Source organism: Diutina rugosa (assembly GCF_008704595.1).
Source record: "Diutina rugosa strain CBS 613 chromosome Unknown scaffold52_size87997, whole genome shotgun sequence".
Taxonomy (NCBI): domain Eukaryota; kingdom Fungi; phylum Ascomycota; class Pichiomycetes; order Serinales; family Debaryomycetaceae; genus Diutina; species Diutina rugosa.
This window is the reverse complement of record NW_022995091.1, coordinates 24,214-52,080: the sequence shown is the minus strand read 5'-3', so window position 1 is coordinate 52,080 and position 27,867 is coordinate 24,214. Positions and strand designations below refer to the sequence as shown.

Below are 27,867 nucleotides of genomic sequence, written 5' to 3'. Positions count from 1 at the left end.
CCTTCGCATAAACTGGGTTCCCGGCTGCGGCGCTGCGCCAGCGACAGCGACGAGCACATGGTAGCGCGAAAAGATCAAGTAGAAAGACAAGGAAGGCGGTGTATAAGTAATGGCCCGATCCCAAAATTATTAAAATGTACCTATAGACTATAACGGCAATGACGTTTTGGGGATGGTGGTTCGTTTGTCGTCCTTGACCACATGGTCGTCGGAATCAATAATAATGGCAGGCACCCCCTGTTGCTGCTCTAGTAGCACCTCAGTAGTAACTTTAGGCGTGGTATCGTTGTCGTCGTCGTTATCGTGAATTTTTTGTACTTTGCCGCCACCAAGCTTCTCCCATAATAGATGGGAAAGGTCTTGTGACAGGTACGGCACCTGGTTGGGCTCTTCTTCCTCCCGGTCCCAGTGGTTCCATTCAGCGGGGGGAGACCGGGGCGGCGAGATAAGGAACCTTCGCGACCCCGCCTCCAGTGGGAGCTCGAGGTAGTCAACGTCGGGACCAACATCGTAGCCGTCAAGCACGGTGTATTTGTTATCCTGGAGACTGTAGCCGGCGCCGTAGCCCTGGTCTATGAGCGCCTGCTTCACGGTGGCAGCGACCTCATGGCTGGGGCAGATGACGATGATGCGGCCGAATTTCGGGAGCGCCACCACCTCGAGCGGCACCGCCTCGGGGAACTGGATCAGGCGCGGGTCGTAGTCGGCGACATTGGTGACGATGACGGTGTTGGTGACGGGGCGCCGGTCCATGAGTGGGGTGTGATAAGCGAGCAGTAACGTGTGCGCGTAGGAGGCGCGGCTTCGCCGGTGCGCCACAGGTAATACGGGGGCTACAACTGTTTAAGTTTAGGGGAGTCATTAGCATTACTAAAAATATGCAAGGTCAGCGGAACGCCATATAATTTTCGATGGGCTCTTCCTTGTTTTCCTTGTCCTCGTCGCGGGCGCCGGCGCGGCGCTTGGCCAAGTCGAACAACGACCAGAACTTTAAGTTCTCGTCGCCCGCCACCGTCGCCAACGTCAACTGGTCGGGACTGAGGCACCCGGCGAGAAGACGCGAGTCGTGGGCGCGGACAATCTCGCCCGTCTTCTGGAGGGTGGGGTATTGAAAGAGAGAGATGTTGTTGGTGGGGAAGCCGTGGGTCGCGACAATTTCCATGCCGATGCCGTCGGCGTACCCCCAGTTGAGCGACAGAATCTGCAGGTCGGTCTCAATTGTGTTGACGCGGGCGCCCAGCGTGGTATTCCAGAAGTGGATCGCCTTGTCCAGCGACCCGCCACCAGTGGCTAGGAGCAGCAGCTGGTACGGGCACCACAGCAACGCCTTCACCGCCGCCTTGTGGTTGGTCTTTTGAAATGCAGGCGACGTCGAGTTGCGGGCGTCCCAGATGGCGACAAGGTTGTCGTTGCCCCCCAGCGCCCACTGTTGGCCGTCGGGGCGGTACTCAATACCGCACACTTCGGCGCGGTGCACTTTGTGCTCGGCGCTAAGATGGGAGGCGACACGGACGTCCAGGTGGCTGATGGTGCCCACTCTCAGCCCCAGCGTCAACACATGCTTCAGCCACAGCTGGGCGGCGATGCGGGTGGCGTGGCCAAACTGGAGCGTGCGCAACTTGGCGGAGGTGTCGACGTCCCAGATCTCGATCAGCCCATCGTCCTTGCCGACACTGATGTACAGACCGTCGTCCAGCCACCGCAACGACGTCACCATCGATTTGTTTGCCAGCTCGCAGAGCATGCCCACCAGCCCCGTCAGCGCGTTCCACACGTACACCGAGTCCTCGAGGCCAATGGCAAGTAAGTTGGTCAGCGACCATGCCAAAAGATTAAGGTAGAAGTCGTCAATGAGCCCCGGGGCGTCCAACACCCGTTCAGGGGCAGTGGGGATTTTCTTCGCCCGCCGGTAGGCGGCGGCGGGCTTGATCGCCAGCGCCGGCGCCCGCGACGCCAACAGCTGCTCAAAGTTGAAGAGCAGGTGCGGCTTGCGCCGTTCCGGCGGCAACGGTTGGTATAAAAGCACGCGAGAGTTCATGTCGAGGCCGCAGGCTTCGGCGACATGGCGCTGGTAGATCTTCAGCGTTTGCACCTGGATGTGAGTACGGGGCAGGGCGTTAGGGTGGGGCGCCTCCGTCGTCAGCTCCAACTTGCCGGTGGTCAGATTATGTCGGCTAGGGATGAACCGGTCCAACGACTGGGAGTCGCCCAACGTCAACAGCGCCGTGCGCCGCAACTTCGCCTTGGGCAGCCCGTGGGGGTACCCTTGGAACAGCTGAGAGCGCAGCGACGGCGGCGGTAGGAGCATCGGGTTCGTCGCCTTCAGCACCCGCTGGACGTTGGGACTCATGTCCTGGAGCCGCTTGCGCTTAGTAGGAACCCCCGACATTGATCAGCAGATGACAACAACTAGCGATGGGACGGGTATAAAGGTGGCGCAGGCGTAACCGCAAGTTGAATTCCAAAGAGGGACTAGGGTCGAGGGGGTGGGTGTCGATGTCAACGATGGATCGCACCTAAGAGTTTACACCCTGCACTACTGGAGACGTCGTGTTGATGTTTGTTCCCAATGCGGAACGATGGCGTGCAGGAGGTCGATGCCGGGGCAACTAGGGCACAACAGCCTCGGAAAATCATCTGAGACATAGATAGGGCGATCTAGCAGAGTAGGTCTTTTCTATTAGGGGAATGTAGAGGTGGTGGTGGCATGTTAAGTGTTTGTGTTTGGGTACTCGCGAACAATAGCAGACGAGAATCTAATCACCCCTCATTGAGAAATTAGTGCGTGACATTGGAACTGGGAATGAAACAAGCAATTGTTTGGATATTACTCAATACAATGAAAAAAATTCAAATATCTAATTAATGATTTAGACCTATTTCAAGGTCAGTGGCGATCGGTGTTGATCTCCGGTTATGTGTCCCTGGTAGTCATCATCGAGTACCTGGTCACATGACCCGAAGCCCTCGCTTGCGGCGCTAGCCTCAAATCACGATAACCGCCGCCACAGAGTATGGGGAACTCCACGTCGTCGCTGATCACCAAACAGGACCGGGCCATTCTCCAGCTCAAGAAGCAGCGTGATGCCCTCAAACAGCACCAGAAAAAGGTGACGTTTGCCATCGCCCACGACACCGACCTCGCCAAACTGGCGGTGGCGGCTAACGATCCCCAGCGGGCCAAATTCTATTTGAAGCTCAAACGTCAACAACTGGATATGCTCACTAAAGTACAAGGCCAGCTTGAGACTATCGAAGGGTTAATTGGCACCATCGAGTTCAAATTGGTGGAGAAGGAAGTGATGGACTCGCTCCAACAAGGTAACCAAGTACTTAAGGAACTCAACCTGCAAGTGAGTGTGGAGAAGGTCGACGAAATCATGGATACCATGAATGACGAGCAAATCAGAACCGCGGAAGTCACCGACGCCCTTGGCCTTGGTGGTTTCGATTATGATGTTGAAGACGAGCTTGCCGCGCTTGAGCGTGAAGCTAACCCCCCGACTAAGACTTCGGTGGCTCCACCTACCAAAGTGGCGATGCCCGATGCCCCCGAACTGGAGCCCCAGCTGCTTCCACAACCGCCTACACACGAGCCGCAACTGCCCCAAAAGCAGGCGGCGGCGCCGGCGCCGCTTCCGGCGTGAACATTTCCACTATGGTGTCAGCCTCACCCCTTCAGTGTGAACATTTTCATTATTGTGTCAGCCCGTCATCCCCAGCTGCTCGTTTATCATCACTATATCCGTATATATCATATCTCGTTAAATTATTAACTATTACGCCGATTAGTTCGGTAACCACTCGAGGAACTCAGGAGTGAAGTAGGAGATGATGAGCCGGGCCCCGGCACGCAACAACCCTTGGTGCGACTCAAAGGCAATCGCCTTAAGGTCGACAACGCCCTTCTCTGCGGCAGCGTGCAACATCGCGTACTCGCCACTGACGTGGTAGGCACAGATGGGGTAGTCCTCACAGATGCGGGCAGCCTCGGAGATAATGTCCAAAAAGAAAGTCGACGGCTTCACAATAATGGCATCAGTACCTTCAGCCATATCACGACGGAGGGCCCGTCTCGCTAAACCGGTAGCCCCAGGAGGCAACTGGTAGCACCGACGGTCACCTTGAGACGGAGCCAGACAGGCAGCATCACGGAAGGGACCGTACAAGCTACCGGAGAACTTGGCCGCGTACAGCATCACCATACACTTGTGGGCCAATTCGGCGTCGATCAAACCCCGCTTGATGTCACGAATACGCCCGTCGATCATATCCAGCGGCGCCACACAGTTAGCACCGGCCTTGGCGTAGTTCACCGCCACCTGAGCGATCCGCAACGCCAGCTTTTCCCGATTCAACGTGCCGTCTTCGTATAACTCACCGCAGTGGCCGTGCGAGGTGTATTCACACAAACACACGTCGCAGACAATGTACAAATCCGGGAACGCCTGTTTAAGCGCCTTAATCGCCCGGATCACGGGACCATTAGGGTCGTCAGCGGCAGTACCCACCGGGTCTTTAACACCGGGGGCAAGAGGCACCCCGAATAAAATCACCAGCCGTAAACCCTTAGCCACAAGCAGCTCAACGTAAGGGACCAACTTATTAAGACCAAACCGGCGGATGTTGGGCAACAGCTCAATAGCAGTGTCGTCGTCGTCGTTGTCGGAAATAAAGAGGGGAAAGATGAACATCGACTTGGAGAGATGGCGTTCAGACTGCCATTCGCGGGTCAACTCGTGGTTGTAGCCGCCCTGGAGCACCAGCCCGATGTCGGTGCCGGTGGCAGGAAGGTACTCGGCGGTGTGGACCATGAGATTTAGGGGTTTTTTTGTGGGGGAAACTTTTCGAGTGAGTCGTTGAGTTTTTTAAAGGTGATCTTCGATGGCGAGCGCGTGCTCGCAACCGGCGGGGTCCGCTGGAACACATGATAGCGAACGTGATCAGTCAATATTGGTTGCAATCACAACCACAGGTAACAAATTTAAAGGCGTGTCACTGGATAAAACATTCGGACATGATTTTGAATTGACATCCATTGTATTTGTTCAGCGACAATTGCTTATTAATTATTATCGGATGATAGTGTCCATTAAGGGTCCAGATCATTACGCCAATACAATGCGACCTATTACTACATTCATCGGCCGAATTTAGGTTTGAGTCAATTTTTCAACTCGTGGCCATCTAAACCCTAAATCTGAAATTGATAAGACAATGAATTAGGAGAAGACAGCGAGGGATATATGGGACAGCAAACTAACTGGAATACGATAAATAGCGTAATAGCATTAGCTCTACTTCAAGGATTATCGTCTAATCATCAATTACACATATTGATATTATCGCGTCATTGTCGTTTACTGCGTTTTAGCGTCACCGCCGGCGGCAGCGTCCTTAGGCTTGTTGTCCTTGTAGATGACCGATTGGTACACCAAGGTACCATTCAACGCCAAGCTCAGCAAGTAGCCGGCAAGTAACACGTAGTCGGAACGGAGGTCCTTACCGCGTTGCTTCTTGCCCGAGAGCAGGGTCAACGTGGTGTAGACACGGATCACCAGCCCCAACAAGTTGGCACGGATGGTGACGTCGCTCAAGTGGGCCGTCAGCTTGAGACGCAGGTTGTTTTGGATTTGCGGCACCTTAGCCAACACCGAGATGGGGATGTTGAGCACTTCCAAGGCGTCGACGAGGCCGGGAGGCGCGATCTTGTTGATGAAGATGGCGACGGCGGCCATGATCGCGGCGGGCTTACCCACGGTTTCGACGGCAGCGGCAAGCTTTTGCGCCGTGGGCAATCTCTCAATTTCCGCCACTTGCTTGTTACGGTAGAACGACACAAGTAAGATGAGGATGGCGTTCTGGATGCCCAAAAAGAACGACTCGCCGTAGTTGATGAAGGGGACGTTGTTCTGCTTGTTGAACACCACGTGGACCAATTGGTTGAAAGTCTCCAACGTGAGCAGCTGGAGCGACAAACCGTTGGCCACCAGCACCCGTTGCAGCAAGAGCTTAGGGTTGACGATCTTTTGGATCTGGGGGATCTTGATGAAACTCAGCACCCCGACCATGGCCGCGCCCAAGAGCGCCGCCAACACCTTGGCGTAGCCGATCATCTTGATCTGCTTCAACGCCATCTGGAGAATGAGCTTCTTCAGCACGTCGGGGTCAAACAAAAGCTTGATGATCTGGAAAATCGGAGGACTCATACTGGCAAGGTTGACGGTTAACACGTATCCGGATTGGACTAAGGGGAAGAGTATGGCTCGGAGGGTTTTTGCACTGGCGTTTGGGGCCTCAGAGGGGGAAACTTGCCAGGTAAAATACGGCGTGCGCGCGCGCCCCGGATTATCATATGCGTGGGGTATCGCAGTCGTGTCCCATGTGATTGGGGTGTCGGCGTGGGGTTTTGCCCTCAAGTGGGCGGCGGGCAGTAATGGGCTACTCCGAAAGCATCACAACAGCCTGTGACTTCAACCGCTACAATGGGTGGGGTGGTATCTACATCTTATTTAGTTAGTGACGAGCAATGACGTAAAAATTGAGGGGTAGGGCCTCGGCTTAAACTGAGGTCAAGGTGGAGTGTGCGATAAGAGGGGCGGCTGGTAATGGTAGTGCTCGCCTGTGTGTGTGTCTACGTCAATGTGGCAAGTGCGGTGCAAGGCACACAAAGGGGGGAAGCTCTGGCTTGGAGCACGCTCGGCGGCAGCTGAACTCCGAGGCGTATGCGTTCTCATGTATTCTCATTAAAAAACCAGTCCTGAAATATTACTTCTTCTTGTAGGTAGCCAACTTCTCCTTCAACGTCAGCTCGGCGCCCTCGATGTACTTCATGTTGTCGAGGTGCAAGTTCAACAACTTGATGATCTCCTCGATGGGGCTGCCGTCCTTGGTCGGGTTCAGCCCCTGGGCGTTGGCAAAGTCGAGGATAAGCAGCTTGTTGAATACGTCCAGCACCGAGTTGATCTCGCTGACTAAGGCAGACAAGTTGTCACCCAAGGTGTCGAGGCGCTCGTCAAGCATCTCGGCATTGTGGTACGCCCGCTGTCTCAATTTGTCCGTAAGCGACAATTGGTTGGTAGGGCCAGCATTGGCACCACCGGCCTCCGTCGACGAAAAGTCGACAGTGCTGAGAAGCTGGTCCGCTTGCTGTTCGTAGTTGTCTAATAATTTGTCCAATTCGTCTTGTTGCGATTCCACAAATCGGAGTTGCTGGTCAATCTTACCTTGCAACGCTTCAGCAGCATTGGCATCGGCGTCAAGGGCAACGATGGCGTCCCCCAGCTTCACAAGCTGTTGGTCCCATTCTTGGACCTTGGTAGTATAGTTTTCGAAAATGCCTTGGGTCTCAGTCAATTGCTTCAGCCACTTGGTGATGAGGTCGTCGATGGTCTTGTTATCAATCAGGATCTTGGTGGGCTGGATCTTAGTCGGCTGTAAGTTCACTTCAGCCTTAGCGGGCTCGCTAGCAGTGGTGGTGGTGGTGGCAGACTTTTCGTCCTTCTTGGCGTCATCCTTCTTCGCCCCAAACGAGAAACCACCAGCAGCAGGCTTGTCGTCCTTCTTTTCGTCGGTCTTAGCCCCGAATAAGCCGCCAGCCGGTTTGTCGTCCTTCTTGTCATCCTTCTTAGCACCAAACGAGAACCCTCCAGTGGCGGGCTTGTCGTCCTTTTTGTCGTCAGCCTTGGCACCAAACAAACCGCCCGCGGGCTTGTCGTCCTTTTTAGCGCCAAAGGAGAAACCACTAGTAGCGGGTTGATCGTCCTTCTTGTCATCGGTCTTAGCACCAAAAGAGAGGGTGGCAGGCTTATCCTTATTGGCATCAGTCTTAGCGCCAAACGAGAATCCACCAGTAGTGGCAGGCTTTTCAGCAGCCTTGTCGTCAGTCTTGGCGCCAAAAGAGAACCCACCAGCAGCAGGTTTACTGGCATTGGCGTCGATTTTAGCACCAAAAGAAATACCAGTCAGCGGCTTGTCAGCAGTGTTGGCACCAAACCCGAACCCTGCGGGCTTATCATCCTTCTTTTCATCAGCTTTAGGAGCGCCAAAATTGAGGCCAGCAGGCTTATCAGTAGTGTTAGTACCAAAAGAGATGCCAGCAGGCTTATCGTCCTTCTTGTCATCAGCTTTGGTACCAAAGGAAAAGCCAGCAGCAGGCTTGTTGGCGGTGGAATCCGCAGGCTTGTTACCGAATAACCCGCCAGTGGTAGCCGGCTTATCAGCAGGTTTTGCACCAAACAAACCCCCAGTCAGAGCAGGCTTATCATCTGATTTGGCACCAAACAACCCTCCTGAGGCTGCGGGTTTGTCACCAGTGGTAGCAGCGCCCCCGAAAAGACCCCCTGAAGCAGCGGGTTTATCGTCAGCCTTAGCCCCAAAAGAAAATCCCCCAGTAGTGGCCGGCTTGTCTGCCGCCTTCGTCCCGAATGAGAATCCTGACGAGGCTTGTTGTTGTCCATCAGGTTTAGCACCGAAAATGCCACCGGTAGCGGGTTTATCGTTAGATTGGCCGCCGAGCGAAAACAGCGGTGCCGCCGGCTTGTCGGCCTGATTGCTGCCAAAAGTGGAGGCAGCACCATCCTTGTTACCAAACAACGACTGACCAGAAGCGGCAGGCTTGTTGCCGAAGATACCGCCGGCGTTCGAGTTCGAGGCTTGCGAGCCAAACCCGCCGCTGGCAGCGCCAAACGCCGGCTTGGAGGCATTGTCGTTACCACCAGTAGCAGCAGATTTGTTAGCACCAAACGTGAACGAGGGAGCGGCGCCGGTGTTGCCGCTGGCGGTGTTGTTGGTGTTCAGAGCACCGCCAAACAGAAACGACAGACCCCCCGCCGCTGGTGTCAGCGAGCCAAAGGAGAATGCCGGCTTCGGCGCCCCTTGGTTGGCAGCAGCACCGTTGTTCTGGGCCCCACCAAACACATTGGCCGAGTCGTCCTTCTTGGCCCCGAAGTTCATGGTGAAGGCGATTTGGAGGATGAGTGGTGATGAGAAGTGCGAAAAACCAAGTGGTGGGTCTAAGGGAGAGTAGAGAGAGGAGGGGAAGAGATGGAAGGCAAAAGGCATTGAATAATGGGGGAATGTTGGGTTTAGTGTACCATAGCTTACGTTAAATTAATCTGATCATTGATAGTCATCTTGTCTGCGTTTACCTTGCGATGTGATTACCGTGGTGGGCAGGTAAACAAATCATCGCCGCACTGGTCTCTGAGTGCGAAGGTAACACCACTAAGATTGTGATCACTTTAAAATAAAAGCAAATTCATTATGAAAAAAAAAAAGTCAGTAATAGCTCGAATGTGGATCACTATCTTACAATATCCGTCTTTTCATGTATAGAGTTCCCTGGCTCATTCATAAGTAAGATATTTCACTGAAACTGAGGAGTAGAGAGTTATAGATGGCTAGGTCAGTCAAACAGTAGATGATGTGCAATCATACAATATCTATATTTATAACTTAGATGACACGGCCCACAGTGGCGCCGTCGGCGATTCGCTGCTGGCTTTTGTCAACCTTTTTCAACGTAGTCCCCATCTGGATCAGCCCCAATAACGCCGAGATGTCCTGGGGAGCACCGCCAGCGCCAGCGCCACCAGCACCAGCGCCACCGAGATCAGGTTGAGGCGGGGGGATTCCCAAGGAGGGAGGAGGAGGAGGGGGTGGAGGAGCACCTCCCATAGGCGGAGGAGGCGGTACCAGCGCCGTCGGCAAGGGAGGAGGAGGAGGCACGCCTTCAGTAGGGGGAGGAGGTGGCATTTGTGACACTGGCGGAGGAGGAGGTACCAGCTCGGTAGGAAGAGGTGGAGGAGGCACACCGTTAGGGATCGGGGGCGCCTCCTGGCCTAACAGCTTCGCAATATCACCGTCAAACAACTGCGGCGGTTGCGGTACTCCCCCAGCGGCTTGTTGAGGAGGAGTGGTGTACAAATCGTCGTCGCTGTCTTCTGAGCGAGCCCCCCATTCATCGTCAGACCGTTGCTCAAGAACAGCGGGGATCAGCGCCGAAGGTGCCGGGGGCTGTTCCGGAGCCTGGGGTACGGGAGGAGGCACTTGTTGCGGTGCTTCCACGGGAGCAGGAGGGGCTTCCACAGGGGCAGGAGGAGCCATGGGAGGCGCTTCCGGAGGTGCCGTGGGAACAGCCGTGGGAACAGCCGTGGGAACAGCCGTGGGAACAGCCGTAGGCACAGCCGTAGGCACAGCCGTAGGCACAGCCGTAGGCACAGCTTGAGGAGCTTCAGTAGGAGCCGGCTCGTTGTTGCCAAACAGCTTCAAGATGTCGTCGTCGGTCTCCTCCTTCACGGCAACGTCGCCAGTGGCGGAACGCAGGGGCGGCTTCGACATGCCACCGAACAACAACAGCGCCAATTGTGACGCCCCTTGGCGGTTGGGGATGTCGTCGTCACTGTCGTCGTTTTCTTCGTCACTCCAGTCGTCGTTGTTGGAGAGACCACGTTGCATTTGCCGTTGCTGGTCGGCTTTTTGTTGGTCAAACGACGGCGTTTTCGATTCCAGTTTAAAGAACTGCTGCGACAGGGGCGCGGCATTGTTGGCACTCATCTTGGCAAACGGGTTGGTACTCTTGTGTTGAGATTCCACCGCCGCCAACAGGGGAGGGATCACCGGAGCTGCAGGAGTAGCACTGGTAGTGGTCAGCGCAGGAGGAGCTTCAGCTTGCTTGGGAACCTCAGCAGGCTTGGCAGCTTCAGCAGGCGCCGGAGCAGCCTTAGGAGCAGCTGGAGTCGACGACGACGACGCCAGATAGGTAGGCGGAGGTGGCGGCACCTCATCGTCGCTGCTTTCTTCCTTCTGCTTCAGCTCGTAAGCGGCCATTTCTTGCTTGAGCTTGGCCTTGCGCTCTTCCTTTTCCCGACGACGCTGTTCACGTTGACGCTCCTTAGCTTCCATTTCCTTCTTCTTTTGAAGCAAAGCAGCGTATTCAGGGTCATCGTCATCGTCAGAAGATTCATCTTCAGTAGGCTTAGCCGCCGCAGGAGGAGCGGCCACCTTAGGCTGTTGAGTGGTAGGCGGGGCCGGTTGGGCGGGAGCGGCGGGAGCGGCCGCCAGTTGGTGGGGAGTAATTGAAGGTTTGGGCTTTTCTGGAACCTTAGCCGGTTCCTTATGAGCCCGAGGCTGGGGAGCAACAGGGGCCGAGGCCTCCTTAGCGGGCGGTTCCTTAGTCGCAGGCGCCGGTTCCGACGACAGCTTCGACAGTAACCCCATCGACGCCAACCGTTCCTGGACCTTCTTCTTCGCTTGCGCCTTGATGTAGGCCTTACGCTCTTCAGGGGTAGAATATTTAGGCGCTTCCTTAGTCGCCGACAGCACCGACGAAGTCGACGATGCCGCCGTCAACAGTGGCCGTGAATCATTATGTTGATGAAGAGCATCAACAGCAGCCGGTTGCGATTGCGACGAAGGCGCCGGCTTAGCCAGGTAGCGCTTGATTTCCTCAATGAACGACTTGACATCGGCAGCGATGCCATCGCCCAACTCGAATCTTTGGTAGTCCAGTTGCTCTTGAGTGGTCAACTTCAACGATGCCAGGCACCCGTCTTCCAACTCCTTGATCAGCGACTCGATATCGCTGATTTGTTGTTGATGTTGGGTTTGATCGCGGTTAATGTTGTCAACTTCGGACTTGAACTTGTTGTCGGCATCACTGTTACCATCGTCCTGGGCACTACCACCGGTGAATGCCGCCATCCGTTGACGGAGTAATTGTCTCAGCTTCCACTTACGACGGTCCAGCTCCGTCACTTCGCCGTTGGGACCAGTGCCGACAATCAGCGACTCGTCGTCACCAGGCTTCCACCCAGGGTTTTCCTTCTCAATTCTGAGCTTGGCCAATTCCACCTTGGCTTGAGCAAGTTCACGAGTTGTCTTGTTGATGCTGTTGACGAGGTAAGGCATCTTCTCCAACACCAACGAGTTGAGACGTTGGTTAAGTTGTTGCTTCAGCTCGATCCCTGGGTTCAGCGACGCGTAATTGTCCAATTGGGCTTGCACCTCCTTAATCTTCATCTTAAGCACGGCTATTTCGTCCTGGTGAGCCAGAGCATAGCGGTCCTTGGTCACTTGCGAGTCAGCATCCTCAACATCAAGGGCATCAAGCAAAATCTGCTTCTCTCTGATCGCCTTTTTGAGGTCAGCCACCAGCATGTCGGCGCGCGATTGCGTCGGCTTGGGACCAGTAGCCGGAGCTTGCTTACGGTGACGATTGGTCAGGACGTAGCCTAAGTCGTCATCGTTGTTTTTGTATCGCAGCCCCAGACCCCGAGGGGCGGGGGAACTGGAGTTCAGCTTGGTACCTCCCTTGAGCGAGTTCTTAAGTTGGTTTACCAGGTCCTCAAAGTTCTTGTTCGAAGGCGGCACGAGTTCAGGCGGCAATCTTAAAGGAATATCGTGACCGTTGAGACGACGGTACACCAAATGCATCGCCACCGCAAACTCGTCCTTGTTGAGCTTGCCGCGGTCCAGAGTGTCGGCCAAGTTCCAAATCGACTCCAAGTCAGGACGAGCGAGACCCAGCTTACCAAAGATCTTGAGAGCGTCTTCGCCTTGGATGTAGCCCTTACGGTTGTCCCAAGCAGCGAAGATACCGTCGTAGATTTGTTTCTCTTGCTTGGTGATGGCCCAAGGAATGTTCAGCTGCTGAGTCTGGTTGGTACCCATGGCTTGTTGCAAGTTACCCGTGGGAGCATTGGGCAAAAAGTGCAGTTGCATGGCGCCCAAACCAGGGATACCGCCGGTGGGAGTGTTGACAAACCCCCACTGACCGGGCTTACCGGTGGGCATAGCCTGAAGGTAACCCGTAGATTGAGGTTGGAGATAGCCGGTGCCTTGAGCTTGAAGAGGTTGGTAACCAGTGCCCTGAGCTTGCAACGGTTGGTAACCAGTTCCCTGGGCCTGCAACGGTTGGTAACCAGTTCCCTGGGCTTGGAGAGGAGCCAGCGGTTGGTAGCCGGTGCCTTGAGCTTGGAGAGGCTTATTGAACCCGGTACCTTGCGCCTGGAGCTGGGGCTGGTAACCAGTACCCTGGGCTTGAAATCCGGTACCCTGAGCCTGTAATTGCGGCTGGAACCCGGTCCCTTGAGGTTGGAACCCGTTGAACCCCGTTCCTTGAGATTGTAAAGGCTGGTAGCCAGTTCCCTGAGCAACGAGGGGACCCGTCTTTTGTACAGGGATCAAGCCACCGGTGCGTTGAGGGGGCACCGGCACCAACGAGCCGCCTCCAGTACGTTGAGGAGCAATGCTGCCGCCACCAAACGCTTGTTGGCCGCCGAACCCGGTGGGCTGGTACTGTTGCTGAGGCATACCGGTGTTCATCCAGTCGTTAGGGTCAGGCTTGGGCGGGGCAAATTGAGCGAAGGGAGTGTTGGCCAACTTCACCAGAGGGTCATCGGGCACCGTCAACGCGATGGCATCGATGAACGACCGCACTTCGTTGGCCCACCGCTCGGGAACCACTCTAGGAACTGATTCCCCCCGCTTGGCGATCGAGCACAAGTGGAGGGCAAGGGCAAACTCGGGGAAAAGAAGCGACCCCAGCTTGCTGAAGTCCAGCAACGACCAGATGTCGGCCAACGTCACTGGAGTCAAACCGGAGCGCAACATAATGTTCAGCGCCAGCTCCCCGGAGATCGTCGATTCACCCTTAGGCACAGCAGTACGAAACAAGTGCTCGAACTTCTTCTGGTCCTCGGCGGTGATGAACGATAACCGCATCGCCGGGATCTTAAGATCGACGTTCTCCACCACTGAAGGAGCGCCGGCAAATCCCGTCGGCTGGGTGACAAGGTAACCCGTGGGCTGCGATTGGAGCGGCTGGGTCATCTGCGGCATCTGCGGAGCCGGCTGGAACGTTTGCGACGGGTAGAGCTGCTGCTGGGGCATTTGCGAGTAGAATCCCGTCTGCTGGGGCTGCTGCTGCTGGGGCGGTTGTTGGCCCATGGGCGAGTAGTAACCCGGTTGCGGCCCTGGCTGCTGTTGCTGGAATCCATTGGTCGGGGGCTGCTGCGGCTGCTGGAAGCCGTACCCCGTTTGTTGAGGCTGGAACCCCTGGTACGGGTTATACATGGTGAGGGCTAAAAGGTGGCGGCGGCGGTGACAAATGGGGTCGGCTGTGCGCGCGCCCGCACCAGCCAAAGCCGAGACTTCCCAGGGTGGAAATGATACGAGAAAGCTAGCGATGAGGCTAACAATTGACGTTATGTGATTGAGAGGTGCTTTAGAGAGTATTCATTGCTGTATGTTTCAAAATTTCGAGGTAAAGCGAGATTTTCACCAACCTTGCTAGGTTGGGACCTGAGCGTCGCTGAGTGCGACCAGCACAAAATTAATGTGATAGGCCTCAGCCAAATTGCTGGCACGTGACACGGCCGATACCGGTAAGATTAGCATGAAATTTCGACTGCAAAACCTAAATGTAGGTTACAACTGAAAATAGTTTTATGATCTTGTCATCGTTGTCATTGCCAAAATCACACATTAGTTGCTATATATGTATATACCTGATTCAATTTCCCTATTTTAAAAAGTGTTTTTGTCTACTTTTCAATTTCCAAACACTCGCTCCAGAAGTTGATTTCCAATTGAGTCACCCGGTTAAACATCTCCACCAATTCGGCTAACTTCGCCTCGGAGTCAATCAGCTTAGCGATGTCTTGCAATACTTGCTGACCTTGCTGGTGAGCCTCACCGTACCAGTCACTGGTGTAGTCACCAATCCAGTCCTTATACACTGGTTTAAGGTCCGGTACTACCAACAGCAGAGCGTACTGGCCAGCTTCATAATAACCATGGAGACACGGTGCCACGGCAATCTTAATCAGGGCAAAGTCAAAGTTGTCACCTACATAGAGAAGGTAGTCACAATACTCACGGCACGCTTTACCCTTGGGGATTGTATTGTTGGCATAATCAATACCATAAGTGGTCTTCATCTTATGCTTGTGACGCTTCATTTCCTCACCAATGTTGTTTAAGATTGTCCCTTGAGCGAAAACCTGGTCTTCATTAGGGGCCCGAGCCGCGGCTAGCCCGTGTACTTGACCGTAGTTGATAAGGTAGAAATAATCCTGAGTCAAATAGTACACGAATTGATGGTCAGGAAGCTGGTTGGTGGCTAACAATTTGAGGAAAGGGTGCTGAGTGTACTGAATCCAGAGATCACCCGCCTGCGCCTTGAAGTAGTCGTAGGCCAGTTGCTTCAACAGCAAAGGCTTCACTGGCGCCACCAACTTCACCACCGGCGGCTTGATATAATGGTAAAGGGGACCGTTACCCTTGCCAAGCTTAGTACCACTCACCATGGCTTGGTGGACATAGCCAATGGCATTAGCAATCGCCTGTTTCAACTCGACATCCTTAGCTAAGTTAGCAGCGATGGCACTGGCAAGCGTACACCCGGTGCCGTGAGTGTCTTTGGTGTCAATATAGCCACTTTCGTACACCACCACGTCGTTATTCGCAGTCACCAAGACATCAGTGAGCCTGTCCCCCCAGGGGATGTGGCCACCTTTAAGGAAAAGGTTCTGGCACCCGAGTCTCTGGCGCAATTTCTGGGCAAGCTCGACAAACTTCTCCTGGCTGTCGACTTTGTCGTAGCTGACACCGGTCAATTTCGCAAGCGCCTCGGCCTCGGGGAAGTTCGGAGTGATGAGGTACGCTTGCTTCATCACCGAGTCCACCGCCAATTGCATCGACTCATCGTCGAATAACTTGCCTCCGGTGGTGGCAATCATCACCGGATCCACCAAGAGCTTGGTGTCTGGGTATTTCGGGAGGAATTGGTGCAACGCCCGCACCGTGGCCCCGGTCAACATTCCCGTCTTCACCACCTTGACCGAGGTGCCAAAGTCGTCAAAATTGAGATCAAAGATCTTCTGGACAAGGGCATCACTGGTAGCATCAAACCCATCAACTTTCTGGGTGTTCTGAGCGGTAATGGCCCCGATACAGGTGAGGCCGTACACCGAGTGCGCCGTCAACGTCTTGAGGTCGGCCTCGATGCCGGCCCCGCCCGAGTTGTCCGAGCCCGCCACTACAAGCACGAGCGGCGGCGTCCGGCGACACTCGATGGGAGGATCGAGGGTAATGGTGGTAAGCGACATGTTTGAAAGTGGCCTCTATCTGAAGGCTTATTTATAATTACGGAGTTGTCGTCTGTCGCTCGCTTTCCTATGCTCTTACACGGTTAAATGCATATAGCAGTTGGATAGGATCTCGGTTGCGTGCCCTGAGCATAACCTCTCCTTATCCAGCAAACCTAGGCCTCTCCCCTCCGACAGTAAAAATTTGATAGGCCCCGTAAACCACGTCCTGTTAATGAGGACGAGATGGCTAACAGGTCAAACTCGACTGCTGACGTCGGGCGCATGCCGCTATCGGGTACTACTGCCTTTCCGCATTAGTTACCGCTGTCACCCAGCATACCAAATTCTTGGCACCAAGTTAACATCGCCTACAACACCACCAAATATATCCATATTATCGACCAAAATCTCTAGTTTGAATATGCCATTAATTTCTGTTGGGTGTGGCTTTAGCTGCCTGCACCTCCGGAATCTCTCCTCTCCTCCCCAGGTGAGAGTTGAACTAGCACCACTGCCACCTCACTACCAAACGGTTGTGCATCACGTGATGCGAGGCAACCACCTCCTGCCATTGGATATAGCCAAGATTCATCACACCAACGACTCCGTCTTAGCCCACCACGGCTTGCCGCCCATGGATACCGATCCGGCTCAGGGACTTCTCCCGGGGATAAACCGAACCTTCCTCGCCCTGTGCGATGTGTACGGTCTTCAGGCGGGCACGTTCAAGGCGAAGCAGGCGCTGTTTGGCACCGTGTTACCGGGCTATTTTGTCACCAACTGCCTGATGGACACGATGAAACATTACTTCGCCCAAAGCAACATCACCAAGGCGTCCCAGGTACTCGCCATGGGCTATCTGGGCTACAACCAAGTGGGCAACGGCGACACCTTTGTCGCCCTTCTCTTCACTATTCTGGGAGCATGTGCGCTGGCGTGGATGCTTACGTTGTTGCTTGTGTTGTCTCCTCCACAAAAGCGGAAACCGTTGATCGCCCAGGTGGCGACGTTGTTCTTCGCTATCACCATGACCATCTTAGTGTGCCGGGTAACGGATGGCGCCTCCAGAGAATACTATCAGGATCGGCTTGATATGTACCAGATACACCAGGTGTTGTATAATAATACTGCCTACCGAATATGTATCACTATATCTCAATTCATCACCGAGATTGCTTACTTGGAGATCATGACAGTGCTCCTCCCGCGGATGGCTCGGTTCCCCATTCTCATATTTATGGTGGCTGTTGTCCTTGCTCGATTAGCGGTGCTGATCGTGTACGAGGCTCGCTTTGATAACTCTCAGCTGGTCTTCATTACTCATGTTGGTAGTACTGCTGAAACGTTTAAAATTGTCCGCGTGGTACTTATGGTGGTGATCATCATGGGCTTTTGGGGGCTGCTATTGTACTATACGTGGAGGACTAAATCTCCCCGTAAGGTATCGTATTGCCGCAAATTACTTCCCCTCGGGCTCTTTATCAACGTGATTTTTGGTACCCATGTGGTGCTTCTGTTGTTGACTGTCACCTTATTCCGCGAGAAATGGCTTCCGCTTACCTGGCTTGTCTTCCTCCCGTACCTTATTGAGGTGGTTTTGATCACCATGGTATGGGAATGGATATTCAACATTGCGTTAGTGGAAAAACGTAATGAGCTTATCGGCGTGCTTGGTCGTCGTATTCTGGTCGACGATGCCGTGTCCCTTTCGCTGAATATCCATCGCAAGCGCACGTATTCCATTTACAAGGACGGGAAGCTATTTTTCAAGAATGGCATCTTTGGCAGCAAACATATCGTCACCAAAGACGATAGCGACCACTCCAAGCTTCTGTCAAGCGACAATGGCGTGGAATTGGATACCCTCCAACCCGGCGATACCAGTTTTGAAGCTGCTACTACTACCGCTGCCACCACTGCCGTGGACACTGCTTCAGCCACGGTTCACCGTCATCAAACGATGGAAACGGAACCAGCACCACCCCAGCACCCAGTACCAGTGAACTTCACCTCTCAGTTTGCTGTATTAAACCCTTCCTCATCGGATCAACTGCTGGAGGAGGCAATTGCCAGCGATCTGGAACACGAGGTGGTGATTGGCGACTACTCCTACTTTGATAGCGACACCGACGACTCTCTCTACGGTCCCGCTGACACCTCAAATCACCGTTAGTGGTATTAATTGAACCACCCTTAAACTTATAGAACACCAGCCCTGGCGGGCACAGGGCTAAATAAACGCTACATGCAGTGAAGCAAGCAAACCCCTGCCCCTCTTCCTACTCCACATAAACTTTTATAAATTAACATACGATCTAGATCGACAGAGGAGGGGCATCAAGCAACTCTCGCTTCCGTTGCTTCCACGAATTTTTCGGAAGAGTGCGGAAATGGGTGTCGGTAACAGACGAGGCTAAAGCACGATAACGAAAAGATGACACTAACCAATGAAAATAAGAGCAGGTGTACAACAGAAATTCTTAGAACCCCATCTGAATTACTTTTCCTACCCCTATAGATCATTTTTTCGCCATCGAAGGCGGTGGAACCTTCTCGAACTTTCTGGCATTCTGCACGACTCCAGGGGTTAGGGCCCGCGGGGTCTCTCTATTTAAATCCCGAAGCAGCCGCAACCCCATCCCATAGTACAGAACTCACCATGCTTACGGCTAGAGCGATGAAGATGCGGCCGGCTCCGTTGCGAATGGCACCCCTTGCCTCCCGCCAATTGAGTCGAGCCGTCCCCCGTGACGTGAACCACCACTATTCCCCTGCTGCCGCTCCTCAGCCACTCCCGGCAGCCGCCAAACCCCGGATGGTCTCGCCCTGGAGACCTCAATTGCGCCAGTTCTCGCTGCTGGCGTTCTCCCGAATGCAAATGCAGATGAACAAAGAAGAGCAGGACGACCGCCCGGCGCTTGAAAAGTACGGGGAGGACCTCACTGCCCTCGCTCGCGAAGGTAAGCTTGATCCCGTCATTGGCCGCGACGAAGAAATCAGACGGACTATCCAGATCTTGAGTCGGAGAACTAAGAACAACCCCGTGCTCATTGGTAATGCTGGTACCGGTAAGACCGCGGTGATGGAAGGGTTGGCTCAAAGAATCGTCAAGGGCGAAGTCCCCGAATCAATGAAGGATAAGCAAGTGATCGTGCTTGATCTTGCTGGGATCATCTCGGGCTCTAAGTTCCGCGGTGATTTTGAACAAAAGCTTAAGGAAATCTTGAAGGAAGTGGAAGACAAGCAGGGCCTGGTGGTGTTGTTTGTCGACGAACTCCACCTTTTGATGGGATTGGGTAAAGCTGAAGGTTCCATTGACGCTCTGAACATGTTGAAGCCGGCGTTGGCTCGTGGCAAATTGTCGCTCTGTGGTGCCACTACTATCGACGAATACCGCAAATACGTGGAAAAGGATGCCGCGTTGGCCCGGCGGTTCTCGCCGGTGATGGTCAACGAACCCAGTGTCGAAGACACCATCTCCATTCTCCGTGGGTTGAAGGAACGTTACGAAGTCCACCACGGGGTGCGGATCACTGACGGTGCCCTCGTCACTGCTGCCATCTACTCCAACCGTTACATCACCGACAGATTCTTGCCTGACAAAGCTATTGACCTTGTTGATGAGGCGTGCTCGACGTTGAGATTGCAACACGAGCTGAAGCCCGATTCTATCGCCAAATTAGACCGGGACATCATGACCATTGAGATTGAACTCGAATCGTTGCGCAAGGAAGAGGACCCGTTGTCCGTCAGTCGCCGCAAGAAACTTGAGGACGACTTGGAAAACAAACGCAAGACGCAGAAGGAATTGAAGGACCAATGGGACACCGAAAAGGACAGTCTTAATGAAATCCGCGACACGAAGCACAACTTGGAGCGGGCCAAGCACGACCTCGAAGTCAGTCAACGTAACGGTGACTACGGTAAGGCTTCGGAATTGCAATACCTGACCATCCCCGAGCTCGAGAACAAGGTGAGAGAATTGACGCAGCTGGAAGAAGGCCAGAAGGCCCAGAGCTTGTTGCACGACTCGGTGACCACTGAAGACATTGCCGCCGTCATTTCCAAGATGACGGGCATCCCCGTTTCTAACCTCATGAAGGGTGAAAAGGACAAGTTGTTGGACATGGAAACTCTTATCAAGCAAAAGGTTGTGGGTCAAGATGAAGCTGTGCACGCTGTCGCTGATGCCGTGAGAATGCACCGGGCCGGTTTGACTTCCGACAAGCGTCCCATTGCCTCATTCATCTTCTTGGGTCCCACCGGTACCGGTAAGACTGAGCTCACTAAGGCGTTGGCTGACTTCTTGTTTAACGACACCAACCTGGTGATTAGGTTTGATATGTCGGAATTCCAAGAAAAGCACTCCGTCCTGCGGCTCATTGGTTCTCCTCCTGGTTACGTCGGGTACGATGAACTGGGTGAGTTAACCGAAGCCGTCCGCCGAAAGCCTTACTCGGTGGTGTTGTTTGATGAGTTTGAAAAGGCCCACAAGGACATCCTGAAGTTGTTGCTTCAAGTGCTTGATGAAGGGTCGTTGACTGACTCCCACGGACGTAAAGTTGACTTCCGCAACACCATCATTGTGTTGACGTCCAACCTTGGTCAAGAGATCTTGTTGAATGACAAGAAGGCCACTGATGACGGCAAGATCAAGCCCGAGATCAGAGATCTGATCTTGGACGTGTTGCGTCACACTTACCCCCCTGAATTCCTCAACCGTTTGGACGACGTTCTCATTTTCAACCGGTTGTCGAAGAAGCTGCTCCGGTCGATCTTGGACATTCGTTTGCGTGAGATCCAAGACCGACTTACCGACAAGCGCATTGTTCTCGATGTCACTAAGGATGCCAAGTCGTTGCTCTGTGACTTAGGCTACGACCCCATCTACGGGGCTCGCCCGCTTAACCGGACGTTGCAGAAGGAAATCCTCAACCCGTTGGCGACGTTGTTGATCAAGGGCCAAGTGCGTGATGCTGAAACCGTCCACATCCAAGAAAAGGACCACAAGATCTACGTCAAGCCCAACCACGAAGGTGACGCGTGAATCAATCTCCATTTACAATGAGCTACGAAAATTATGCATAGGACACGATAATTATATATATATAAATGTATACACAACTATCATATTAGTCGCAGATCACCACCAGCTTAAACTCCTCAAAGTCCGAAGGAGGGTAATCAGGGAAGTATTTGATGATATTGTCAATGTACTTGTGACGGTTGTCGTAGGGAGGCGCCGAGCTGGGAGGTATAAGCTCAAGCTCCAGCCATTGCTTGAGGGTGAAGAAATCGGTCAACGTCTTGATCCAGTTCATACGCGTATCGATGTTGAGCACATCGTCATCATCAATGGGGATCAAGTTACGCAACCTCAGCCGGATAAGGCCCAAGTTTTCCACCGCTTTATTCAAGTCAATGCCATCAAACTCCTTGGCAATGTTGTCCTTGACTATCCGCGATAACCGCGGCAGTTTGCCGTTGGTCAGCACCATGATCTGAAGGTTCTCCTGGTTGTACATCAGACCAAAGTAGAAGTCACAGAGCGGCGGCTTGTCGGCAATGTTCACCGGGAGCCGCAAGTACTTGCACTGATAGTAGATCTTCTCCAGCAACGCGTAGTTGTCGATGCAGCAGCAGACGATAGCGAAGATCTCGTTGTACACCAGTGACTTGATGAGGTCGAACGACGCCGCGTCGCTGATTTGGTCGACGTCGCTGAACTTGTTGACATTCTCGTACATGGTCAAGTCAGTCAGCTTAAACTCCCGCTCCACCAATTTGTGGATCTTGCCATTAGCCGCGTAGTCTTTCATCTCCTGGCACACGTTACCGCCGCCGGTAATCACGGTGATTTTGGCATTGGCACGAATGAGGTGCTCAACACGAGAAAGGGCGACATTGCCACCACCGATGACAAGGCAGTGTTTGCCCTTCACTTGAAACGCCAATAGCAACAGCCCCGCGGGCTTAGGTGCTTCGGTAAGCGTACTCATAGCCAGGATCGCCCCATACCAAAACGTCTCGGAAATATTGGGCGTGCGGGGGGTCACGTGTGATTACGGACACCGTGCTCTATATCACCATTCCGTTGCTTTTCCATCGTGTCATATTCCAGTTGACTACGCCCCAAGCTCATCACAACGGTATCGCCTAACCTGTGAAAATTTTTTCATGAACAATGTGGGGGTGGTCGCCCTTGCCTTGCCACCATCAGTGGCTGAAAAGGCCACGCACTAGCCGCCACGGCACGGGCGCGGGGCGCACTCTATTTCCCCGTTGAGGGGGTGACGCACGTAAGCCTAGACAACAGGCGGCACTCGAAAAAAAAAAGTGCAAAAAAGCCAGGTGAGAGCGTTACTGGATACAGCCACTTCTGTGGTGGAAAAAATTTCTTACGGTGGCCCAAACAGTAAGCCTGCGTGACACTTAATGAAAAGGCAACTTTCGCTCCCCTCAAAAAGCAATCACGGGACTACGGTCCCTTTGAAATTGATGTAAACGTATGCTTCCTCTAAATGCCACACACAAGGTTTTAATAGGTGGCATGCCCGTTGAGCCCCGCGATCACTTTTTACAGATTTTTTTTCTAGAGTAAAAAAAAAAAAACTCGTCAGTGTTCCCAACCAAAGCGACCAGAATAGCTCGCAACCATGCACGCTTTTTTTCTCTTTTGCTTCGAGACTAAACAAAATTTTATACCTACCGCTTGCCGTTAACCCTCTGCCCATTTTCAATATACAGAACCCCAAGACCTTGCAAAGTGTCTTGGTGATTGGATTGGACGGCTCGTTCCTGTCATACTCGACATGCCTGTGAAAGAAAGACGCCAAAGCATGGCAGAAAGACGGTCGCTGATGCACGCACCCACGCCACCTATCCCGCCGTTGACGGGGTTGGAAACTCCTCAAGAGAGCCTGAGCCTCCGCTTGGACCAATGCGACGTGTTGATCCAGGGGACGGGGCTCACCGAGCTGATTTTGGCGGCGGCGTTGGCGTGGAACGGCACCCAGGTGGTCCACATCGACGCCAAGGATACCTACGGCGACGCCACCACCACCATGACGATTGACCAGATCAAACATTGGGTCCAGGAAGTCAATGCCGGCAGCGTTCCTCATTTCGGCCAGGCTCAGATCTACATCCCGGGCGGTAAGACTACCAACAAGTTTGTCCTGAGAGACTACGGGATCGACTTGTGTCCCAAGGTGTTGTTCTGCCAGCTGGACTTTGTTTCGCTTTTGTCAAAGTCTCGTGTCTACAAGTACTTGGAACTAGTGCCTTTGCTGACGTTCCACACCTATGAGAACGACGACTTCAGTCAACTGTTGAATCAGCTGACGAAGAAGAACATTTTCATGGATAAGCTGTTGCTGTTAGCTACTAAGCGCCATCTCATGAAGTTTCTCAAGTTTGTTCTTGACAACTCCGACGAAAAGCGTGCCATGATTAAGGCTGAAGGCCACGTGCCCATCAACGAATTCTTAGCTACCAACTTCCATTTGGATACCCCTCAAGTCGACGAACTTATCTACACGTTGGGGCTTTGCAATGAACGCAATACCAAGTCTTCGCTCGCCCTCAAGCGGATCAAACGGTTCTTGGTGTCCTTCGACCAGTACGGTAACTTCCCGGTGATGGTGCTGCGTTACGGGGGACCCGGTGAGGTGTCGCAAGGCTTCTGCCGTAACGCTGCTGTGGCCGGTACCACCTACAAGCTTAACACCACGTTGACTGATTGGGATCCTCAATCGAGATACGCTCGCTTCTCCGACGGGCTGAAGATCAAAATCAATGACAAGTTGGTAATCCTGCCAACTCAAGTACCCAAATTCTTGTCCGGAGTCTACCTGGAAACCATAAAGGACTTGCCTCGTTACACTGTCACCCGGTTAGTGACGGTGGTGCGTACCGACTGCAAGGAATGGATGCTGGGTGAATCGCTGACAATCATTGTCTTCCCTCCGGGGCTGTTGCCGCTGAACAACGTTTGCTCGGTACAAGTGATCATCCAAAACGGTCAACTGGGGGTGTGTCCTCAAGGCCAATCGATCTGGTACGCGCAAACTGTGGAACAGAACATCCAACAAGCCAAGAGCGATCTTGAGGTCGCCAGTGAGCGCATGGAGTCGGCGCTCTTGCGTGAATCGGCACCTGACCTGGACTTGGACGACGTGTTCCAAGAACAGGAGGTGGTGTTTGACTCGCGCGGCACGCCGGTGATCGCCAATCTGTTCAAGTTGGGGACGCTGCTCCACAACTTTGTGCCTAAAGCCAAGGTTGACGTGGTGTGCAAGGTGGGGTACGTCCAAGAGACGTTGGTTAACCCTGACTTGTCCACGATCTTTGACGCGCTCAAGCCTAACTCCACGGTGAGAAACATCGTCCTTGAAAAGGTGCCGGGGGCTGAGGATATTATCTTCACCAACGCGCCGACGCTGGAGATCTCTTACGACGGCATCGTCACCGACGCTAAGCTTTTGTACCAACGGATCACGGGACTGGATGAGGATTTCTTCGACGTGGACTTTGAAGATGAAGATGACGAAGCCCAAGCGGCGGCGGCAGCAGCGGCAGCAGCGGTGCGGGCAGGACCAGCGTCGGGCACTGCGGCGGATAATGAGATGGCCATTGATGACAGCAGTGACGACGACCACCACCCTTTCGCCACCAGCGAAATGGAATTGTGACTTATAGACCTAATAAATTTTCAGAATTTCTTTTCATTTGTTATCATATAAATAATGTACTTAGACGGTGGACAGCTTTACAAGTTGTTCAAGGCGCGTTCCAAGTCACCGACGTCGACTTCGGCCTTGTTCAAGTCCTTCAAGTCGGCGATGGGACGTTCCGCTTGCGGAGTGATGCGGAAGGCGTGGCGCGACACGGGGGTGTCCCAGTCGATGATGGCCGAGTGCACCGTTCTCCGGTTGTCCCAGATGACCACCGATCTCGGTTCCCAATTGGCCCGCAATTGCAAGTCGTGCGACGATTCAATCACCCAGTACAAGAAGTCGAGCAAGTACTTCGATTCCTCTTCCTTCAACTCGACGATTCTTCTCGAGAACGGCTTGTTCAAGTAGATACACTTGTCGCCGGTGACGGGGTGGACCCGCACCAACGGGTGGATCGACAGCACCGGCTTCCGGCGCTCGATGCCGCCAAGCTTGGTCGAGTCCTTGGCCTGGTCCAGCGACGTGTGCAACACGTGCAACCCTTCCAATCTCTTTTGGAACTCCGGCGACAACCGGTTGTAGGCTTCGACAGTGTCGGCAAAGATGGTGTCACCACCAGCGTCGGGACCTTCAAGCACCGAGAAGAAAGTGGTCCCTGGAGGCTGGAGCTCGTAGGACACGTCGGAGTGCCAGCCGACGTTGTTGTTACGGTTGGCGAACACCCGTTCGAATTCACCTTCGTCAGGACGACGGTAGGTGATGTGCAACTCAGGGTGGCCCCGAGGAGCCCCCGAAGTGGGGTGGATGTGCAACCGGCCAAAGTGCTTACCGTAGTTGACGGCGAACTCGGGACCTTTGTCGCCAAAGTCTTGGTCTCTGAAAATGACGACACCCCGGCGAGCGACAAAGAGAGCCAAGTCATCCTTTTGCTCGTCGGTGAATTCGGAGATCTGGAGACCACGGACCTCAGTCCCGAACTTGGGAGTGATCCGACGCGAGGTGTAGTCGTCGCCCGACTTGGGGTTGCCGGCGTCGTCCAAGCCGTACTTGAACAAGTTCAGCAATTGCTTGTCGGCACGGTGGCCGGGGTCTTCGTGCTTAAAAAACGTCAACGGCCCGTACTTTTGCGACGGGTCCCAGGTGGGCAAAAACTCGGGGTGGTTCGACGCCGCCCGGTTCTTCGAGTTGATGACAAGCACGCCATCGTCGGCGACTTCGTCCTTGCCGTTGTAAAAGTGAATGTCGAAGTTGCCAAACTTATTGCTCATGGTGAAACGATGCTTTTCATCAGTGACGATGGACAGGGGCAATATATATTCATGGTTGGTATCCCCGGGTATTCATTATCGGGATCGCTCATTGATGCCACCACAGTTTTGCAGCCACTGTGGACGTACTCCGGTATCGGCGAGATAACCGATCAATGATGAATTATACGATCTAAAACGGCCAACGGTTAAGTGAAAAATTCACTAGCTAAGGTAGTCAAGCTTTTAGTTTCGCCGGCACCGGTAACTGACGCTCCCCACCATCGTTTGAGCATCAACGGCAGGGGATGCTGGCAGATATGCACCGAGCGACTCACATCACGTGAAAAATCCGAAAATTCGTCAGTCGATTTCTAATCGGGGGTCTAAATGATTGGCCCATAGTAACTCCGTGTATTCCTTTCCCAAATCCAAATTATATAAAAATAGTGATATTACTCATAATGACCCCTGGGGACGGTGAACTCCGACCCCGCCGCCGCTTAATTGCGGACATGGTACATCTCATTAGCCACATTGAACGTAGTGACGATAAACTTCGACGTAGACGGCGACATCTGCGGCGGCTGGGGTTGCCGCGGGGTTAGCAGAAGGCTGCTGATGGCGTACGACGGGTGGCTGGCCGCTTGCGGTCTCGGTGACCCTTGTGGTGACAGTAACGGCGACACCTGGTCGTCATGCAGTAAAAGCGCCGATATCAGGCATCTGGAGCGGGCACTGGGGGTCTCGCTACCGGTGGAGGACTCCAGACTGACCGAGTTCGACCGGCTCAGCTTCGCCAGGGTCACCAGCTCTGACTCACTCGCTGATTTGTCTTCGGTGGAGGGGGCAGCGAAGCGAGGGGCTTCCCAACAGCATTCCAAGAAGTTGCGGAAGCACCCTTGACACTTGCCGTTAACGACATCCTCGTCACACTTCTTCTTTCGCTTGCGACAGGTCAAGCACCCGGTCTTGGTACGCTTCCTTATCGTCTGAGTCTTCGTCACCTTGGTCGGGGTGGTCCGACCGCTCTTGGGCCGCTTGGGACGAATGTTTATATCCAATACCTGTTGATAGTCACGGTAAGACATCTAGATGGAGGTAGTTTTGGTAAATATTTGAGTTTATAAATTTTTCTTCATGCCACTATATTCTTTATCGCTTATTGACCAGGAGGGCAGGAGACGCCGAGCGCGGTTCCCGTTTTGGATAGTAGCTTCCAGATCCGAGAAAAAACGTGAGCTGGGCCACCCACAACCACCGAGGTGGCAAAACAGGTGATTTACGAGTGTGATCTAACTTCGTAATGATGATATTCATGGTGTTTTGTCAAATATACCACCACAATACCAATGTATACTCGCGTACACCATTTTACCTAAGCGGCAAGTGATCGCTGATCCACCTGCTGTTTTGAGACGCGATGTCTGTGGCTTACGCCACGAGTTCGCGTGGCCTCATCACCAACTTCGAAAAGACTGGTTTCAAACATCGACTTTGTGTATAACCATGACTGATAACAAGATTACGAACCGTCTCCGTCGCCAAACTCCGAGTAAACTTTGATAGCTATAATTGATTTCTCGCTTTAATTTGCGCCACCTGCATCACTCGGTTGCAAATTTTGACACAAGCGTCAGTTGCCATACGGCAATCAATATACCCAAATGGCAGGTGCGGCACTTAAATCGCCGAGACGCCGAATACTCCAAGATGCCATCACTAAAAGACGTGTAATCAGGCAGCAAACTATCGCAACTTTGGAAACAAGTAAATCGGAACTAAATGGCTTCCACGCAATATCCACAGATAGTTTAGTTTAGCATTTTCTGTAACATTATCGATTTT

At 53.4% G+C, this 27,867-nt stretch overlaps 14 protein-coding genes across 14 annotated transcripts; 4 read left to right on the top strand and 10 right to left on the bottom strand. All coding sequences in view use genetic code 12, as the record gives it.

Moving 5' to 3' along the window:
* Positions 1-147: 147 nt before the first annotated feature.
* Positions 148-753, bottom strand: RCN1 (Rcn1p; the record flags this gene model as incomplete). Its single annotated transcript, XM_034153880.1, has 1 exon — positions 148-753. One exon carries the CDS (start codon positions 751-753, stop codon positions 148-150), a length of 606 nt encoding a protein of 201 aa, XP_034013857.1.
* A 133-nt stretch (positions 754-886) lies between these two features.
* On the bottom strand, positions 887-2,389 carry CDC20 (ubiquitin-protein transferase activating protein; the record flags this gene model as incomplete). Its single annotated transcript, XM_034153879.1, has 1 exon — positions 887-2,389. One exon carries the CDS (start codon positions 2,387-2,389, stop codon positions 887-889), a length of 1,503 nt encoding a protein of 500 aa, XP_034013856.1.
* A 625-nt stretch (positions 2,390-3,014) lies between these two features.
* Positions 3,015-3,647, top strand: VPS20 (ESCRT-III subunit protein; the record flags this gene model as incomplete). The annotated part of the gene is made up of 1 exon (XM_034153878.1): positions 3,015-3,647. One exon carries the CDS (start codon positions 3,015-3,017, stop codon positions 3,645-3,647), a length of 633 nt encoding a protein of 210 aa, XP_034013855.1.
* Positions 3,648-3,788: 141 nt separating this feature from the next.
* HEM2 (porphobilinogen synthase) lies at positions 3,789-4,814 on the bottom strand (the record flags this gene model as incomplete). The annotated part of the gene is made up of 1 exon (XM_034153877.1): positions 3,789-4,814. One exon carries the CDS (start codon positions 4,812-4,814, stop codon positions 3,789-3,791), a length of 1,026 nt encoding a protein of 341 aa, XP_034013854.1.
* A 546-nt stretch (positions 4,815-5,360) lies between these two features.
* DIURU_001343 (uncharacterized protein) lies at positions 5,361-6,209 on the bottom strand (the record flags this gene model as incomplete). Its single annotated transcript, XM_034153876.1, has 1 exon — positions 5,361-6,209. The coding sequence occupies one exon, from the start codon at positions 6,207-6,209 to the stop codon at positions 5,361-5,363; it is 849 nt and encodes a 282-aa protein (XP_034013853.1).
* A 559-nt stretch (positions 6,210-6,768) lies between these two features.
* NSP1 (FG-nucleoporin) lies at positions 6,769-8,955 on the bottom strand (the record flags this gene model as incomplete). Its single annotated transcript, XM_034153875.1, has 1 exon — positions 6,769-8,955. One exon carries the CDS (start codon positions 8,953-8,955, stop codon positions 6,769-6,771), a length of 2,187 nt encoding a protein of 728 aa, XP_034013852.1.
* A 501-nt stretch (positions 8,956-9,456) lies between these two features.
* PAN1 (Pan1p) lies at positions 9,457-14,076 on the bottom strand (the record flags this gene model as incomplete). The annotated part of the gene is made up of 1 exon (XM_034153874.1): positions 9,457-14,076. One exon carries the CDS (start codon positions 14,074-14,076, stop codon positions 9,457-9,459), a length of 4,620 nt encoding a protein of 1,539 aa, XP_034013851.1.
* Positions 14,077-14,546: 470 nt separating this feature from the next.
* THI20 (trifunctional hydroxymethylpyrimidine kinase/phosphomethylpyrimidine kinase/thiaminase) lies at positions 14,547-16,112 on the bottom strand (the record flags this gene model as incomplete). The annotated part of the gene is made up of 1 exon (XM_034153873.1): positions 14,547-16,112. The coding sequence occupies one exon, from the start codon at positions 16,110-16,112 to the stop codon at positions 14,547-14,549; it is 1,566 nt and encodes a 521-aa protein (XP_034013850.1).
* A 529-nt stretch (positions 16,113-16,641) lies between these two features.
* DFG16 (Dfg16p) lies at positions 16,642-18,267 on the top strand (the record flags this gene model as incomplete). The annotated part of the gene is made up of 1 exon (XM_034153871.1): positions 16,642-18,267. One exon carries the CDS (start codon positions 16,642-16,644, stop codon positions 18,265-18,267), a length of 1,626 nt encoding a protein of 541 aa, XP_034013849.1.
* Positions 18,268-18,753: 486 nt separating this feature from the next.
* Positions 18,754-21,141, top strand: HSP78 (chaperone ATPase; the record flags this gene model as incomplete). The annotated part of the gene is made up of 1 exon (XM_034153870.1): positions 18,754-21,141. The coding sequence occupies one exon, from the start codon at positions 18,754-18,756 to the stop codon at positions 21,139-21,141; it is 2,388 nt and encodes a 795-aa protein (XP_034013848.1).
* Positions 21,142-21,226: 85 nt separating this feature from the next.
* On the bottom strand, positions 21,227-22,093 carry MET8 (bifunctional precorrin-2 dehydrogenase/sirohydrochlorin ferrochelatase; the record flags this gene model as incomplete). The annotated part of the gene is made up of 1 exon (XM_034153869.1): positions 21,227-22,093. One exon carries the CDS (start codon positions 22,091-22,093, stop codon positions 21,227-21,229), a length of 867 nt encoding a protein of 288 aa, XP_034013847.1.
* An 813-nt stretch (positions 22,094-22,906) lies between these two features.
* On the top strand, positions 22,907-24,787 carry DIURU_001336 (GTPase-activating protein; the record flags this gene model as incomplete). The annotated part of the gene is made up of 1 exon (XM_034153868.1): positions 22,907-24,787. The coding sequence occupies one exon, from the start codon at positions 22,907-22,909 to the stop codon at positions 24,785-24,787; it is 1,881 nt and encodes a 626-aa protein (XP_034013846.1).
* Positions 24,788-24,864: 77 nt separating this feature from the next.
* DIURU_001335 (sulfonate dioxygenase) lies at positions 24,865-26,040 on the bottom strand (the record flags this gene model as incomplete). Its single annotated transcript, XM_034153867.1, has 1 exon — positions 24,865-26,040. The coding sequence occupies one exon, from the start codon at positions 26,038-26,040 to the stop codon at positions 24,865-24,867; it is 1,176 nt and encodes a 391-aa protein (XP_034013845.1).
* A 482-nt stretch (positions 26,041-26,522) lies between these two features.
* Positions 26,523-27,110, bottom strand: DIURU_001334 (Zn(II)2Cys6 transcription factor domain-containing protein; the record flags this gene model as incomplete). Its single annotated transcript, XM_034153866.1, has 1 exon — positions 26,523-27,110. One exon carries the CDS (start codon positions 27,108-27,110, stop codon positions 26,523-26,525), a length of 588 nt encoding a protein of 195 aa, XP_034013844.1.
* Between the last annotated feature and the right edge of the window lie 757 nt (positions 27,111-27,867).